Source organism: Aquarana catesbeiana, linkage group LG02 (genome assembly GCF_042186555.1).
Source record: "Aquarana catesbeiana isolate 2022-GZ linkage group LG02, ASM4218655v1, whole genome shotgun sequence".
Lineage (NCBI taxonomy): Eukaryota > Metazoa > Chordata > Amphibia > Anura > Ranidae > Aquarana > Aquarana catesbeiana.
In genome coordinates, this window is record NC_133325.1 from 757,502,504 (window position 1) to 757,520,716 (window position 18,213).

General features: G+C 43.2%; 1 protein-coding gene across 2 annotated transcripts in view; it reads left to right on the forward strand.

Annotated features, from left to right (window-relative positions):
- Positions 1–18,213, forward strand: part of DOP1B (DOP1 leucine zipper like protein B) — a 187,853-nt gene that overhangs the window by 60,986 nt on the left and 108,654 nt on the right. For both annotated transcript variants that reach the window (XM_073617190.1, XM_073617191.1), the window contains exon 3: positions 17,761–17,942. In XM_073617190.1, the coding sequence (XP_073473291.1) occupies positions 17,761–17,942 (182 nt within the window). The remainder of the gene's footprint in view (positions 1–17,760; positions 17,943–18,213) is intronic.

An 18,213-nucleotide genomic window follows, 5' to 3' on the forward strand; every position in this document is an offset into this window, starting at 1 on the left:
TGCCTCTGTACACGAGTTTAACAGCGTCTCATGTGCATGAGGCCTTAGAGGCGCCTCTCTTCTCTTTTATACTCTGTAGCTCCTGCTAGATTTTTCTTCTAATCCCCTTGTGGAGGCTTCCATTTGTGGATGGACATTTTATGGTTATACAACCTATCACATTGCTATAATCTTTTTATACGGACTATAAACTGAAGGACTTATGAATAAATGGTTGCGGAACGAATCATCTGAGTTTCCATTATTTCTTATGGGAAAATTCGCTTTGATTGAAGTGCTTTGGATTACAAGCATGTTTCCGAGAACGAATTATGCTCACAATCCAAGGTTTTACTGTAGTAAACCAGAAAATGATCATATCTGTGAGTGTGGTGCTATAAATGTGTGTGTCCTAAACTGGGCAGAAGCTTATAGATGGGAATGTACCCAGGGGAAGGTGCTGGCAACAAAGAACATGATCTAAGCTAGAATAATGTGGAGAGAATACACCTGCGGTATCTGTCCAGGGCCCCCAGATTTTTTGAAAAATTCATCTTCTCCAGTTTTACTGTGCAATTCATGAGATAAATGCATTCCATGAAGGATGGAGAGGGGTTGTTGCTTTCCAGTATATAAGGAGTGGTTTTCGAACCTGGAACAGTGCTCTATTAAGAGACAAAATGTTGTCCTTATCGGATATGAGCTAAGAGGTAAGGAGCAGAAAACGGATTTTGTGGTCGGATGGAATGGTCACATGAAAGACCATTTGCAAAATGTGTAGAACATCTTTAATTCATTTAAGCAGTGCCATATTCTATGGAGAAAAATTTACTTTTTTTGCATTTGGGACCGTCTGGCTCCTCAACCCTACCAAAGTCATATAAGTGCTTTTGGAGTATGGTGGGACCTAAGAACAATATACAGTTGTGCAAGTTTGCTTTTATACTTTTAAACCAACAGTATTGCGTTAAGTCATGCTGCCTCGTGTATGAAAGTGTTGGTTCTTCTGTCCTGGATATCACAGTATATCAGGCTGCCGTAGGCACAGATACATAGTTGAAGTGTAATTTATACTTAAATGCCATTACTATACAACACCACTATGGCAGCATTTGCTCCCTCTTGTACTAAAGTTCGGTGCTGCAAAGCCCTGCCCCTTCTCACCTTTATGCTTAGACTTACCCCCTCCCTCCATATTGCAAAGTTGTAGCAGAATACTAGAGTGCAACATCACACATTGGAGGACAATGTAGGAAATGGTCCTCCCTTACTAGGAATGCATGCATGTTTCAGGCTGGGTTCACACCATTGCGATTTGGATGCGGTTTCCCTGCATCCAATTCGCAAGAGAAGAGATTTTGACCGGCTCTCTAAGGAGCTGGTTAACATATCTCCGCTGCGGCTCCAGTGCGAATTTGCACATTAGCCCTGTGCGTCTTTTGGTCCGTTTCAGATCCGAATTCAGTCAATGGTGGTCAATGGGAAGAATGCTTTTTCTTCAGTTGGTGGTCAATGGGAAGAATGCTTCTTCTTCAGTTGGTGGTCAATGGGAAGAATGCTTCTTCTTCAGTTGGTGGTCAATGGGAAGAATGCTTCTTCTTCAGTTGGTGGTCAATGGGAAGAATGCTTCTTCTTCAGTTGGTGGTCAATGGGAAGAATGCTTCTTCTTCAGTTGGTGGTCAATGGGAAGAATGCTTCTTCCGTTGGAGGTCAATGGGAAGAATGCTTCTTCCGTTGGTCGTCAATGGGAAGAATGCTTCTTCCGTTGGTGGTCAATGGGAAGAATGCTTCTTCCGTTGGTGGTCAATGGGAAGAATGCTTCTTATAGTAGAAAACACCTGTAGTAATTCCAGGAGGTGGTGAGCAGTCTGTGCACTGGCTTGTAGTGTCCTCCTAGCACCTGAGCAAACCTGTAGATCAAAGAAAGCTGGCAGTTTGATCTTCCGCGATAAATGAGTTTATTCATCCAGGTCTGGTACAAAATAATACAGGGCTTACGCCTTTTTTGGCATGTAGACTTAATCATAGCCAATAACCAATAGCTATGATTAAGGCTACGCGCCAAAGAAAGGTCCCCCTGCAGCTGCACGTCCATGCTGTCCCTTGAATGGGTGTGTAAGTGTGTGTAGAAAAATTGGAATACCCTCAATTGGGACTTTAAATTAGCAACAACACTAGAAAGTGTAAGTGTGTGAGTGACAACCTCAGCCTGGACTCTGATCAGGCCACACCCACAACACGTTTCACTCCACTCCTGAAAGCTTAGTCATGGGAAACATGTATTATTTTGTACCACACCTGGATTAATTAACTCCTTTATTGCTGAAAATCAAGCTGCTCAGTGTGGTCTTTATGCCCAGTGTTTCAATGAGCACTACAAGATCCTAGTTGTGATGCCCATGTTAACAGTGTCTAATGAGCGTGCCTGGTCTTCTGTACCAACCAAGGAAAGAAAATTTGAGTAGTTACATATAGAAGTCAACGAGAACCCAGTTGTCTTTAGCCAGTCTGCACTTCAAAATGACAAATAAAATCTGATTGGTTGCTTTAGGTGTGAGATCCTTCCTTTTCTGGTCTTTTTAATTTTTTTTAGCAGCCTAAATATTAGATTTATAACTGTAATTTAAAAAAGAAGAGAAAAATACAGAATAAGCCTTCCTCGAAGTGTCACGTAATCCGATGCAAGAGTGGCAAGGCACCTTATGTAGGTCAAGTTGGTTCTGAACATAAAATTCAATGATCAGATAAGGGTTATCAGCATACTTCCTCTTCAGACTGAACTACATAGACTGGAGTGTTTGATAATTGTATTTCAGAACCAGACAAGATAGCCAACCAGCAAAAAGCCTTCCACTAGACCACTAGAAAGTATAGCATCTTGTCTTCACCACAAATCAAAAATCTAAACAAGAGATTTGTTCCTTGTTTAAAGCTGAACTCCAGGAAGATATAAAGCTCTCTCATTCACACATTAACCACTTCAGCCCCGGACCATTTGGCTGCCCAAAGACCAGAGCACTTTTTGCGACTCGGCACTGCATTGTTTTAACTGACGATTGCGCGGTCGTGCGACGTTGCTCCCAAACAAAATTGACGTCCTTTTTTCCCTACAAATGGAGCTTTCTTTTGGTGGTATTTGATCACGTTTGCGGTTTTTATTTTTTGCGCTATAAACAAAAATAGACGCAATATTTTTAACTTTTTGCTATAATAAATATCCCCCCAAAAAATATATAAAAAAACATTTTTTTCCCTCAGTTTAGGCCGATATGTATTTTTCTACATATTTTTGGTTAAAAAAAATCGCAATAAGCGTTTATTGATTGGTTTGCGCAAAAGTTATTGCGTCTACAAAATAGGGGATAGTTTTATGGCATTTTTATTAATATTTTTTTTTTTTACTAGTAATGACGGCGATCTGCGATTTTTATCATGACTGCGACATTATGGCGGACAGATAGGATACTTTTGGCGCTTTTTTGGGACCATTCACATTTATACAGCGATCAGTGCGATTTAAAAATGTACTGATTACTGTGTAAATGTGAATGGCAGTGAAGAGGTTAACCAGTAGGGGGTGCTGCAGGGGTTAAGTGTGTCCTAGGGATGTGTTCTAACTGTGGGGGGGATGGGCTACGTGTGACACGACACTGATCACCACTCCCGATTTACAGGGAGCTGTGATCAGTGTCCTCTCACTAGGAAGAATGGGGAAATGCCTTGGTTACATCGGCATTTCCCTGTTCTTCCTCTCTGTGAGACGGGTATCCCCGCGGACAACGAGTCCACAGGACCATCGATCACACTCGCGGAGCTCACGGCGGGCGTGCGCCCACAATGCTGCATCTCAAAGGGCAACATACAGGTACGTTAATATGCCTGTACGTGCCATTCTGCCGTCGTATATCTGCGTGAGCCGGTCGGCAAGTGGTTAAAGGCTAAGTTCACCTTTTTTTTTTTTTCTTCTAAATTCCAGCTCCCCTATGCACCAATATAGCATTCATGTACTTTTTTTTGCAAAAATATGAAAGCTTTCCATAAAATCTACAGTCACGTATCTTACTGTCCTCCATCCATGATTCCAAACGTATCTATTGCTTCTTTCTTGCGTCCTTACAGACTGTAGGTCATGACACCGGAAGGAGTTGACCAGCTGACCTCATTGGCACACACCCTGCATCATCCACCCTCCCACTCCCAGGTGCACATTTTTTAAATGAAATGCAATCAATCAGTGATCACCCTTCTCACTAAATACACAATATACAATCAGATTGCATAGTGTATGGCCATCTTTATACAAGTACATAGAAGGGAGTGGACAGAAACAATCAGCTGTCAAGCCCCGTTCACATCTCTGCATAGCGGGAACTCGCATTTCCCACATGCGTTTTTCTTACTGCGATTTTTGGTGCAGTGCATTTCTGAAATGCAAGGAAATGCACAGATGTGAATGGAGCCTCGTTGTTCTTGTGTTATCGCACCAATTTCACTTTCAGGCCCCATTCACATCCAGCATAGTGGGAGCGCACATTTTGTGTCTCCCTTTTCCTGTGACATGAATAGGGCAGCCTGCTGACTTCAATGGGCTGTGCTATATGTGGCTAATAGGACATGTTGGCGTTTTGTGGGGTGCGTGTTTTTTTACTGTGCATTTTTTACTGTGCATTTTGCAGCATTTGCCATTTGTTTTTTCACATACCAAAATGTGTGTTTGGTGTCTTGTTAATTAATGGCACTGAAAGCGCAACTAGTAATTTTAGGTGTATAAAGGTGGTCATACACTATGCAATCTCCTTTAGATCTGCCATCAATTATGTAGTGCAAGGGCCTGCCTGATTGGATACAGAGTGATTGGCTTGATAGGTGTTTCTTCCTATTATATAAATTTGGTGAATCTAAAGGAGATTGTACAATCAGATTGTATAGTGTATGGCCACCTTTATACACCTAGAATTACTAGTTGGGCTTTCAGTGCCATTAATTGGTAATGGCACATCTAACACAGAAGCAAACCTACATTTTGGCATGTGAAAAAACGAGTGGCAAATGCTGCAAAACGCACAGTAAAAACACGCACCCCACAAAACGCCAACGTGTCCTATTAGCCACGTATAGCACAGCCCTTTGAAGTCAGCAGGCTGCCCTATGCATGTCACAGGAAAAACGAAAAATGTGCGCTCCCACTATGCTAGATGTGAATGGGGCCTGAAAGTGAAATTAGTGCGATAACACAAGAACAACGAGATTTCATTCACATCTGTGTGTTTTCTTGCATTTTAGAAATGCACTACACCAAAAATCGCAGTAAAAAAACGCACCAAGCTCCGCTCTAAAAAAAAAGTTCTTTGGGGCGATTGCTGCGTGTAGGGCAGCCCATTCAGGTGGATGGGCTGCCCTATGTGTGATGAGTGAAAATGCTCCAAAACTCCTCCCCACCTCGCTAAAGAAAAAGAGATGTGAACGGGGCTTGACAGGTGAGTGTTTCTCTCCACTCCTTTCTATGTACTTGTATAAAGATGGCCATACACTATGCAATCTGATTGTGTATTTAGTGAGAAGGGTGATCACTGATTGATTGCATTTCATTTAAAAAAAAATGTGCACCTGGGAGTGGGTGGGTGGATGATGCAGAGTGTGTGCTAATGAGATCAGCTGGTCAACTCCTTCCTGTGTCATGACCTACAGTCTGTAAGGATGTAAGACAGAAGCAATAGATATGTTTGGAATCATGGACGGAGGACAGTAAGGTAGGTGTCTGTAGATTTTATGGAAAGCTTTGATATTTTTGAAAAAAAAAGTACATGAATGCTATATTGGTACATAGGGGAGCTGGAATTTAGAAAAAAAAAAAAAGGCGAACTTAGCCTTTAAATGTTCATTGTTTTAATTGCAAACAGTGCAAGTGTCAGAAACCATGAAATCAGACCGAGACAGAAGTACAGTTAAATCACACTTGTTTAATTATAAAAGTAAATAGAACACACGTAGTCAAAACATAGCCAGAGTTCAGGAACCGGAACGGATAGTCAGACAAGCCAAACGTCAGGGAGCCGGAGATGAGCGTAGTAAAACAGCAAGCAGGATCTAGAGCCAGAAGGGGTGTCAGCCAAGCAAGTCTTTTAACAGGAATGCAGGAGAGCGTCTCTGTGATGTTGACCAAGGCAAAGGCAGAGATCCTCTGGGCTGGACGGCTTAAGTAGGCAGGACTGACGAGCAGGATATCATCAACAGCTGAGTAACTGTGGAGAGATAGGAGCTGACAATTAGCCGACAGCTGAGCGGCCAGCTCAGAGAAGGAAGGGCTGAGTACAGCCCTGACAGCAAGTGCCTGAATTTGACTGGTTATCACACTCTTACAGTCCCTGTACAGCAGAGATCCAACTGGAAGAGGAAGAAGCCGCAGCACATAGAGCCAATCAGTGTGCTACAGTGCCCATGTGCTAAAAAGGGACATGCTCATAAGAGGAGAGTGTAGAGAAAGGAGCTTATTGATATGCTGCTTCTGTTTTCACTTTCCAGTTACAGGCCTGGGGAGGGACAAGACCTGTAGTGGTTACTTAACTGCAGCAAAGAAACATCAGGTCTCCTGCCCAGACAGAGCCATTTATTTCAGGCTTGTCGCTCTTCACCAGTGCAAGATATCGGAGGCACAGGTTCTATGCAGTAGGACTTCTACGGAGTCAGATCTGGATGCACAGGTTGACCCCAGGGGCAATAAATGAATTATTTGAATTGTTCGTTTATAATTCATGAATGAGGAATGGATATCTTACGTTTAGGATCTGTGATGGAAGCGATGACCAAAATGCTTTTTCCCAGAGAACAGATTTTCATCATGTAGGACTTGTACAGATGAGCTCTGATGGAGTCATTGGGGCTGAAAGGTCCGCTCTGCTAACTTTTGGCACAGAGATGTCGGCACAAGTGTGAGAATTTGGTGTGATTCTTCACTGTGCGGGATGAAGTTATGGTTGTCTTTTGTTTTAGAAGTTTGTGATTTTTAAACATTTTTTATTTACCCCTAAGCATTTATGATGTGCACAGCAGTGGTGGCCCGTCCATTAGGGGCGCCCGGGCTCCACCCCCTCTCTCCACGCCACCCCCCCCCCCCTATATGCAGTGGCTAGATCCATGCATAGCATGAATCCATCTACGGCCGCCGCAACCGCCCCCTATTCATGTGTCCACCCCCTATTCATGTGTCCGCCCCCTATTCATGTGTCCGCCCCCTATTCATGTGTCCGAACCCTTTCAGGGCACCGGACACTTGAATTACAGTGGGCAGGTTTTTTTTTTAAGCACCTGATTAGAGCCAGAGGCTCTAATAGGCCTCAAAATGGGGTGGGCTCAGGTCGCCGAGGATGCGCTCTGATCCCACCCCAGGTGTGTTGCAGGAGCAGGTAGGAAACCCATTTCCCGATTGGCTGAAATGTCAGGCGATCCTATTGGATGCCTAGCGCCGGGAGGAGCCGAGGGGAGACGCACCGCGGAAGCTGTTCCAGGAGAGGACACCGGAGCAGCTTTCCCCCGAGCCCACCGCGCTTAAGGGCGGGCGACCGCGCTGGAAGATGGCCGCATCAGCTTCAACCGCTGCTCTCACCACCGCCCGCATCCAGGGTAAGGACAGCGGGTGGGTTTTTTTTTGCTGGGAATGCCCGGGGTAGGGGCAGTTGTGCTAGTGCCGCGCCACCGGTGGCCCGGGGGGGGGGGGATGGTTGTTTGCCACCCCCAAAAAAGACCCTACCAGCCGCCACTGGTGCACAGCCTATTGCATTAGTGTGTGCACCCCAAAGTTTAAACACATAAGCGTGTGCATGTGTATATATGCTGCTGGTGTCAGTAGGGCAGAGTTTGGTATCAGTAGTTTTTATTATTTAATTCTTTGTTATTTTTTACAATTTTTTTTAGGAGCCCTGTTAAGGTGCTTTGGTGAAATATCAGGGGTCTAAAAAGGGGAAAGCTGCAGCACACCGGGTGATTAGAGTGTGTCCAGGCACACCTGGCGCACCCTGTGCGCAAGCCTATGGATGTACCTACATTCAATTAGCATAACTGTTTAAAATTGTATTTAAAAAGGGGACAATTATTGTGTTTGAACTGGTACCAAAAAGTTAACTTTTCCAAATATTAATTTAGTAATCCTGTGGGTATAATTGAGAAAAAGGCGCCACTACTCAAAATACTGCCACTGCGCCTCTGGATAGATAAAGAATATGTGGAAGCTGCCACTTAAAAGGATCAAATATAAAAGCTGAATTTTAACTACTGGTCAATCTGGGATAATGACACAAAGTCAAAATAGCGGCGCTAAATGTTTGTGCACAAGGAATATTAAATCCCCTAAAGTGACTGAAAAAAAACTCAAAATTACAAATGAGAATATAACTGACATGTACTAAAATATAATAAATGCTAAAGCAAAAAATTAACAATAGCACTAAACACCCTGTGACAAGTGAAGTGATATGATGTAGCTAGTAAAGCCACAAAAAAAAGAAAAAAAGTTTATATAAAATATTTAAAAAAAATTCCATAAATTATTGAAGAGGATCTATAGTCGATGTGAAGATCTCTTAATCCATTCACCACACCAATGTGTCTGTGATTCCACTCCCCTAAAGAAACGCACTCACCGAATTCCAATGCCTACATTCTCATGTTAGGCTAAAACGCATTTAAACCACATGGATAGGGTTTTAGAGCAAGCATCCAAAATCCAGCCGTGCGTCTCATATAATCTCCACATGTGAATGAAAGAAGTGTACCAATAGTGTAATACCGTAAAAAAAGCTTTATTGAAAACACTAAACAGCCTCCAAGATTTAAACTCGCATGGTAAAAGTTAAAAGATAGCAAAAGTGACTAAGGTAAGCCTTTCAAAGCTTCCAGAGCAGTGGATAAAACGGCCACGGTGGACCCAAGGTGTGCAGGCATAAGGTTGAATCTCACCCCTCCCTTGGTCCTGGATCTAAACCTGCTCGTCAACTTGCTGGTGTGTCAAGCACCGTCCTGCCTCAATGGTGTTGATTGACTAACAGCCACGCCCCCGACATGTTTCGTCACAAGGACTTACTCATGGGATTGGCTGAACGGCACGACAATCAGTCCTTATATACCCTAGTAGTAGGTCAGTGTTAGTACATACTCACGAAAAACAAAATAGTATCAGCGTTGTACGTAAATCGAAGGGTCCTCTGATTCAAATGGATGTCATATAACTACCTGACATGTTTCGGGGGGATGGTCCCCCTTCATCAGAGCAAATTTCCAGTTTTGCTCTGATGAAGGGGGGCTAAAAGAGTGTGTTTTGACTTCTCTAAACACTGAGAGTCACATACTGTATATTCTGGTAAGCGTATATATGTGCTTTGGTGGATGTAGCACAGGGTGTCTCACATATAAGAACATTTGAAGAGCGCTTCTCTTTGCAAAAGAGGCTTTTCATATTGGTGGATATAAACTTTTCGCTCTTCCATCGACATTTTATGCAGTACTGTTTATTTTTATGTATGTTTATTGTTGTACTTGATTTTCTATGAGTGCGGCATATGTTTATATTCGATCCATGTACATTGCAAGGATTTTAACAAACTTTGTTGCAAATTCCTGTCTTTTTGTTATTCTGAAGAAACAGCCGTTTATCTGTGTCCATGTGCTAAGTGAATGTGACTGGGAGTGATTTATAATTACATATCAACTGCTGCACTTGCAGGGTTCTAATGAGGAAAGTGGCAGGGTCTGCATCTTTTTAGATTAGGAATTCCCTTTGGGAGTATCTAAACTAAAATGTTTTTTGCGATAATGTCAAAAATCTGACTTGTACAGGCGGTCCCTGGGTTACGAACGATATAGGGGACTGTAGGTTTGTTCTGAAGTTGAATTTGTTTGTAAGTCGGAACTGTACATTTTTAAGTGTAACTCCAGCCTGTGCAGTGATGTGGGATGTTCCGGAAAAGATATATAAAAAAAATGGTTATGGTGAAAAGAATATTAAAATTGACTCAAAACTATTATAGTTTTCCTTGAAGCGGTGACTTTAATTCTGTTCTTAGAAGTGATGAACTTAGAAGTGATCAGACCTCTTGTAACTACAGTAGATGGATAATTGGATTTTGAATAGACTTCTCAGACGGATGTTCCTGGCTCGAGGTTCTGCTGAGGTCATCCATTTCTGACATGTTGCAATAAAATCTGTGTTTATCAGAGTCTGAAGGTGGAAGGGCGATTTGTGCCCTTAAGTTTGTCCGATCGATTATCGCACTTCGCTGTGTCATTTAGAGGCACCGTGAGAAATGCAGGAATTTTAATGGTCTGCGGCTTGTTCGCTAAGTATAGAATTCTCAGCCCGATGCCAAGTGGTCTTTGTTTAGAATCTGCTGAAGGTGTGCGGCTCCTAGCAAGGGATGATGGGAAATTTCTCTCAGGACTTATTCACACTAGTGGCGGCATGTTAAGGTGCCCGCTGGTGTGTGTTATACATACAGTGCCTTGCAAAAGTATTCACCCCCCCCCCCCTTGGCTTTTTACCTATTTTGTTACATCACAGCCTTTGGTTCAATGTTTTTTTAATCTGAATTATATGTGATGGATCAGAACACAATAGTCTAAGTTGGTGAAATAAAATTAGAAAAATACATACATAAAACTATTTTTCAGAAATAAAAAACTGTTAATTGGCATGTGCGCATGTATTCACCCCCTTTGTTATGAAGCCCATAAAAAGCTCTGGTGCAACCAATTACCTTCAGAAGTCACATAATCAGTGAAATGATGTCCACCTGTGTGCAATCTAAGTGTCACATGATCTGTCATTACATATACACACCTTTTTTGAAAGGCCCCAGAGGCTGCAACACCTAAGCAAGAGGCGCCACTAACAAAACACTGCCATGAAGACCAAGGAACTCTCCAAACAAGTAAGGGACAATGTTGTTGAGAAGTACAAGTCAGGATGATCCCTAGGAGCACCATCAAATCTATCATAACCAAATGGAAAGAACATGGCACAACAGCTAACCTGCCAAGAGACGGCCGCACACCAAAACTCACGGACCGGGCAAGGAGGGCATTAATCAGAGAGGCAGCACAGAGACCTAAGGTAACCCTGGAGGAGCTGCAGAGTTCCACAGCAGAGACTGGAGTATCTGTACATAGGACGACAATAAGCCGTACCCTCCATAGAGTTGGGCTTTATGGCAGAGTGGCCAGAAGAAAGCCATTACTTTCAAAAGAAAACAAAATGTCATGTTTTGAGTTTGCGAAAAGTCATGTGGGAGACTCCCAAAATGTATGGAGGAAGGTGCTCTGGTCTGATGAGACTAAATTTAAACTTTTTGGCCATCAAAGAAAACGTTATGTCTGGCACAAACCCAACACATCACATCACCCAAAGAACACCATCCCCACCATGAAACATGGCGGTGGCAGCATCATGCTGTGGGGATGTTTTTCAGCAGTTGGGACTGGGAAACTGGTCAGAGTTGAGGGAAAGATGGATGGTGCTAAATACAGGGATATTCTTGAGCAAAACCTGTACCACTCTGTGTGTGATTTGAGGCTAGGACGGAGGTTCACCTTCCAGAAGGACAATGACCCCAAACACACCGCTAAAGCAACACTTGAGTGGTTTAAGGGGAAACATGTAAATGTGTTGGAATGGCCTAGTCAAAGCCCAGACCCCAATCCAATAGAAAATCTGTGGTCAGACTTAGATTGCTGTTCACAAGCGCAAACAATCCAACTTGAAGAAGCTGGAGCAGTTTTGCAAGGAGGAATGGGCAAAAATCCCAGTGGTAAGATGTGGCAAGCTCATAGAAACTAATCCAAAGCGACTTGGAGCTGTGATAGCCGCAAAAGGTGGCTGTACAAAGTATTGACTTTAGGGGGTGGATAGTTATGCACATTGACTTTTTCTGTTATTTTGTCCTATTTGTTGTTTGCTTCACAATATAAAAAAAAAACATCTTCAAAAGTGTGGGCATGTTCTGTAAATGAAATGATGCAAATCCTCAAACAATCCATGGTAATTCCAGGTTGTGAGGCAACAAAACACGAAAAATGCCAAGGGGGTGAATACTTTTGCAAGGCACTGTACGTACTGCGATACATCTTAAAAAGCTTTTATTGCACTTTTTTTTAATGTTGTTCAACTTCACATTCTACGGAATGTGGCAAAACAGAATGTGCTACACAAAAATGCAACCTGCCATGCTTTTTTCACTGTGTTGTGTAATTAGCTTACCTATAGTATGTTGGGAATGTTTTGTCCAGTGATGTAATAGCCATAGCGGCCCATGCAGCTGCTATGGGGCCTGGAATCGGAGGGACCCTATTAGGGGTCAGGGGTCTTGCAGTCTCAGAGGTCAGTGAGAAAACTCCTTCTACAACAGGGGTAGGCAACCTGGGGCCCTCCAGCTGTTGCAGAACTACAACTCCCATCATGCCTCTGGGAGTAATTGCAACTGCCAGCCTTGCAATGCCTCATGGGAAATGTAGTTCCACAACAGCTGGAGGGCCTCAGGTTGCCTACCTCTGTTCTACAAGCTTTAACCTGTGCTTGGCTGAACACCGATAGAAGTCACAAGACTGTTATTAACTGCTGATGAGAAAAGGTATTTAGCAGTTTATATTTACTAAAATAATTGCATTTCCATGTTCTGTGTACTGTGGGAGACCAGATATAGTGAATGCAGGGTCCTGGGTTTAGTAACACTTTAATGCATACAAGGAAAAAAAAATGAAGGAAAACCTTGCTGCCTTGCCCAAAAAGTGAATCTTTAGACAGGCAAAGACCCAGCATGTTCAGAAGGAGGTCAGCAACAGCGGCCTATATAACGTTCATCTCAAAGGTTTCCTTTAAAGCCTCGTATACACGATCCAACAAAACCACTGACTTTTGTCCGAAGGGCGTTGGCCCAAACTTGTCTTGCATACAAACGGCAAGGAATTGTTGGCCAACAAATACAAACATAGTGACGTACTATGTTGTTTTTCAGCTCTTTAGCGCCACCCTTTGGGCTCCTTCTGCTAATTTCGTGTTAGTAGAAGTTTGGCGAGTGTTGATTCGTGCTTTTCATTCCGCGCTTTTCATTTCGTTTCTGAACGGCCATTCGCCAACCAGGCATGTTGTGGAATCGGAGGAGATAACGTGTTATTTATTATTGGCCTTGGAGTTATTGACATTATTTTTTGGTTGAATAATAATGATTTGATTTGGTATATTTTCTATATTTTTCTTCATTATTATGCCATTAAAAAAGAAGAGAAGGTACGCTGCATTTCTAGATTTCATAATTTGCCACGTCACGAATGTTAATTCTCCATTATGAACGCTAGTTTACAAGACCGACCGCTTCCGGCTCGTCCTTGCTTCCGAGCATGCGTGTTTGTACTTTAGACTTTTGTCCGACGGACTTGCGTACACACGCTCGGAAAGTTCAACAACAGACATTTGTCCGCGGAAAATTAGAAAACCTGCCATCCAACATTTGTCCGCGGAAAATCCGACAACAATTGTCCGATGGAGCGTACACACGGTCAGATTTACCACCAACAGGCTGTCATCGAACATTTCCCGTCGGAAAGTCCGATCGTGTGTACGCGGCTTTAGCACTTTCCACAGCCCACCAAGACATCACCGTAATTTTGTCAATATTTGGCACGCTATAACATCATTTTGGTTGGTGATCTGTAAAATATGGTAAAACATGGACAGTTCCTTTAAATACATCCACTGCTCCCCTCCCCCCAATGCCGGAATATTTGTGATTTACAAAGAAACAGAAGCAGGTTCTTCCACTGTGAAATCTGAAATGACAGCTTTTGTGAATACATGTGTGGGTCACGCCTCAGGCCGGTGCTATTAAAGAAAATAGGAAGTGAAGATTAACTAAAATGAAAGGTTTCTTTCTGTAGGCTGGAACCTGGTTTAGAGATGAAGTCATTGGTGTCAGTCATCCTCCACCTGTGTAGTGTGTGTCAGTGCTGATCAGTGCATGCGCTGCGTGTTCTGGGCGATCTGTTTACATTACATGGACACGCCGGAGCTGATTGTCACGAGCTGCAGACTGGATGAGCGAACCCAACATTTATTTGTATAGACCGGTGTTTCTCAACTCCAGTCCTCAAGGGGCCCCAACAGGTCATGTTTTCAGGATTTCCCTCAGATGAAACGGCTGTGGTAGTTACTAAGGCAGTAAAACTGATCAAATCACCTGTGCAAAATAGAAGGCCTGAAAACATGACCTGTTTCGTCAGATTAGGCGACCCGTCAGAATTTGTGACGTTCCGTCCCAGCCTCGAGGACTGGAGTTGAGAAACACTGGTATAGTGTGATGTAGTAACGCTCTTCAGGATTTGAACATACACAGCCTAGGAGAGGCTCAACAGAAGCCATGCTAACTTCGGTATACATGCTGTTTTGGGCTTAGCTAAATTAACCGATTGCCGCCCCCGCGTAACGTCATATGACGTCACGGACTTTGAGCGGTGATATCTGAATGATGCCTGTGTTTCATCAGATTTAGCAACCCGTCAGAATGATCGTTCTTATGGTGAAGGGAATCGCCGGTGTAGCGTCACATATGGCGACCCATCACATTTGGCTACCCGCTGGACTGCGCATGCGTGAAGCCGCCATATGCGTTCCAACACTGCGGCGATCTGCGCTTGCGCAGAATTTTGTGGCTACACCCCTGAGTCCAGGTTCAAGCCCCACCATCCAAGTGGACATAGAGTCAGATTATAATTTATGCTGAGCGAAGCGAGGCCGTGCCCGAAGCATGGCGAGCGAAGCGTGCCCGCGAGGGGCCCTGTGGCAAAGTGGTCTTGCAAACAGTGTTGGAACGCATATGGCGGCGTCACGCATGCGCACTCCAGTCGGTAGCAAAATGTGATGGGTAGCTGAATGTGACGTGACACCGGCTCTAAAAGACGCTATCTGAATGATGCCTGTAGCTGCAGATGTTTCGTCAGATTAGGCAACCTGTCAGAATTTGTAACGGAAGTGAGGTTCTGTCGCCGCCATCTTGCTACACCCCGCACTCCTCCACAGTAAGGATACACTGAGAAGGTGGCAGGCGGACATCTTGTTTCACCCACCGGAGTCTTGCATTTCACACTTATTTTTTACATTAAACTAAGCTTATATCGTGAAATACAGTATTTTGAAATCCGTCTGACTGTTTACAAGTTGAATTATAAAATCAGAGGTGTTCTGTCAGATTAGCAAACCTGTGGCATCAGCAGGTTTGTCTCTGCTTTAACGCATTTCGTCATCAAGACGTCATCTGACTTTTGATGTGCAGACCATCCAGCACGCTCCAGAAAGCTACACAGTGGCTAAATTATGGTTTGCTGCATAATTATTGTATGGGTGTAATTCATCACTTTGACACCCACCAGAGGGTGCAACACACCTATTCCACTTATTGTTTCTGGCGTACATCTTTATCTTTTAATTCATCACATAACTTTATATTACCAGGAACATTAAATTGTTTGCTGCATGATTATTGTATGGGTGCAGCTCATCACTATAACACCCACCAGAGGGTGTAACACGCTTATTTTATTTGTGATTTTTGGCGTATATTTTTATAATTTTAGTTACACAAATTTATATTATTAGGAACACTAAATTCCACCTTTTGTACACTTTGCTTTGTGACAGGCAGGGGGTGCAATCTTCTGATTTTAAAGCTGGTTAGAGATCCGAGTTTATCATTTTTTCCACCAATACATAAATCTTTCTGGCATAGGGCCTGACCCTATTAGGCAGAGGGTATAAAACCGGGTTTTACAGCTTCACTACGTCCTTTTTTTTTTTCTCACTTTTTATTTTTTCTCATCTGATATTTTGACATCTCACTATCTCTGCATAAGATTAGTGTTAAGCCAAAGGCACAGTTAAATCATCAGGCACTTTATCAAGAGGAGAATAGCACCATTCCTACACAGCTTTGTGACATGGTGCATTATCCTGCTGGAAGGAGCCATCAGAAGATGTGTACACTGTAGTCATAAAGGGATGGACATGGTCAGCAACAATACTCAGGTAGGCCGTGGTGTTTAAAAAATGCTCAATTGGTACCAAGGGGCCCAAAGTGTGCCAAGAAAATATCTCCCCCACCATTACACCCCCACCAGCCTGAACCGGTGATACAAGGCGGGATGGATCCATTATTTCATGTTGATTACGCCAAATTCTGACCCGACCATCTGAATGTCGCAGCTGAAATTGAGACTCATCAGACCAGGCAATGTATTCCCAATCTTCTATTGTCCAATTTCACTGATCCTGTGCGAATTGTAGCCTCAGTTTCCTGTTCTTAGCTAACAGGAGTGGCCCCCCGGTGTGGTCTTCTGCTGCTGTATCTTCTTCAAGGTTGGATGTGTTGTGAATTCAGAGATGGTATTCTGCATACCTTGGGTGTAACGAGGGGTTATTTTGAGTTACTGTTGCCTTTCTATCATCTCCAACCAGTCTGCCCCATTCTCCTCTGACATCAACAAGGCATTTCCATCCCACATCTGCCGCTCACTGGATATTTTCTCTTTTTCGGACCGTTCTCTGTAAACCCGAGAGATGGTTGTGCGTGATAATCCCAGTAGATCAGCAGTTTTTTAAACACTCAGGCCACCTGTCTGGCACCAACGACCATACCATGTTCAAAGTCACTTAAATCCCCTTTTTTCTCCATTCTGATGCTTGGTTTGACCCTCAGCAAGTCGTCTTCACAATGTCTAGATACCTAAATGCATTGAGTTGCTGCTATGTGATTGGCTGATTAGCAATTTGTGTTACCAAGCAATTGAACAGGTATGTACAAGTGTAAATAGCAAATACAAATAATAGAACACCAGACATGAATGTGGAAAAATGTGGGGTGCATCCTTTTATTGGGGTTTAAATCAAACTTCAAAGAGGTTCTTCAGTCTCTAGAAAAAAAAAAAAAAAAACAACAGCTACAAAAAATACTGTATGTATGCTGACTTAATATAAGGACACTTACCTGTCCAGGGATCCAGCGCGTGGTTGCAGCCAGACTCAGTGGAGGGAGATTTCTGCAGCATATTTGGCAAGTACAGAATCACAGTATATATAATATAATATGCAAAGTGGTTGGAGGGAAGCTTCAGAATGGCAAAGATGTTTTTATTACAAATTATGTGTATTTGACAAATATGCGGCAAAAATCTCCCTTCACTGAGTCTGGCTGCAACCATTTTAAATGTGGGCAGCTGAAGCTGCAGTCTGTTCACTTCCTGGATTTACACAGACACACAGAGGCACACCTCCAGCTCTGCAGCTCTCATTGGCCCTCTTATGACTCATTCCCCTTCCCTTCCTGGCAAACTCTCATGAGAGTGAGAGAGAGAGCGGTGCATGATGTGATAAGCCTAGGCTTTTTACCAGACAAGAAACATGAAGTGGGCTGTATAAGGGATTTACTGGCAGAAAAAAAAAATGTTTTACTATCCAAAGTTAAAACAACAAGGGCAGAAGATTTAATAGATGGAAAGATGAAAAAATGACCGAAGTTCCGTTTTAAGACTTGTGAAGCGAGGAGCTGGGGCAGCGCGGTGACATAACTACGTTGCAGATGGATAACCTTTACGAGCCATTTACCAGCTCCAGTAATCCTTTGTAAACACATAAATCGGTCCTGGTTTAGCATTATTCTCATTTGCTCTCACCATGTGACAAGAAATTGACAGCTTTTCGCTGACAAGAAATAAAGTTCACACCTTCAACCTTTTTTTTTTTTTATTTCGCAGGCCCTGCAGAGTAACTTGAAGTACTGCTTACTGCCAAGGCGTCTGATAATTAGCAAGAGGTTGGCACAATGCTTGCACCCAGCTCTACCCAGTGGAGTCCACCTGAAAGCCCTGGAGACCTATGAGATTATCTTCAAAATCATCGGAACAAAATGGCTGTCCAGAGACCTTTTCCTGTACAGGTAAAATATGTGTAAGGATTTACAAAGCAGGGCATATTCTCAAAGTGGTATTAAACGCAAAATGTATTATATTGCAGCTTTACCAATCATTAGATATGGTGGCTGCATAAGTTTTTCTTTTCTTTGGCTTTTTTCTCCTCTGTTTTTACCTGGTGATCTGGCCAGTAACACCGCTCCTGTATTAGTGAGACACAACTCTGGAGGAATGAGCTGGAGAGGCACACCAGGCAGCAGCAATGGAAGTCGGGGGGAAGGGGTGCTTAGAGTTACA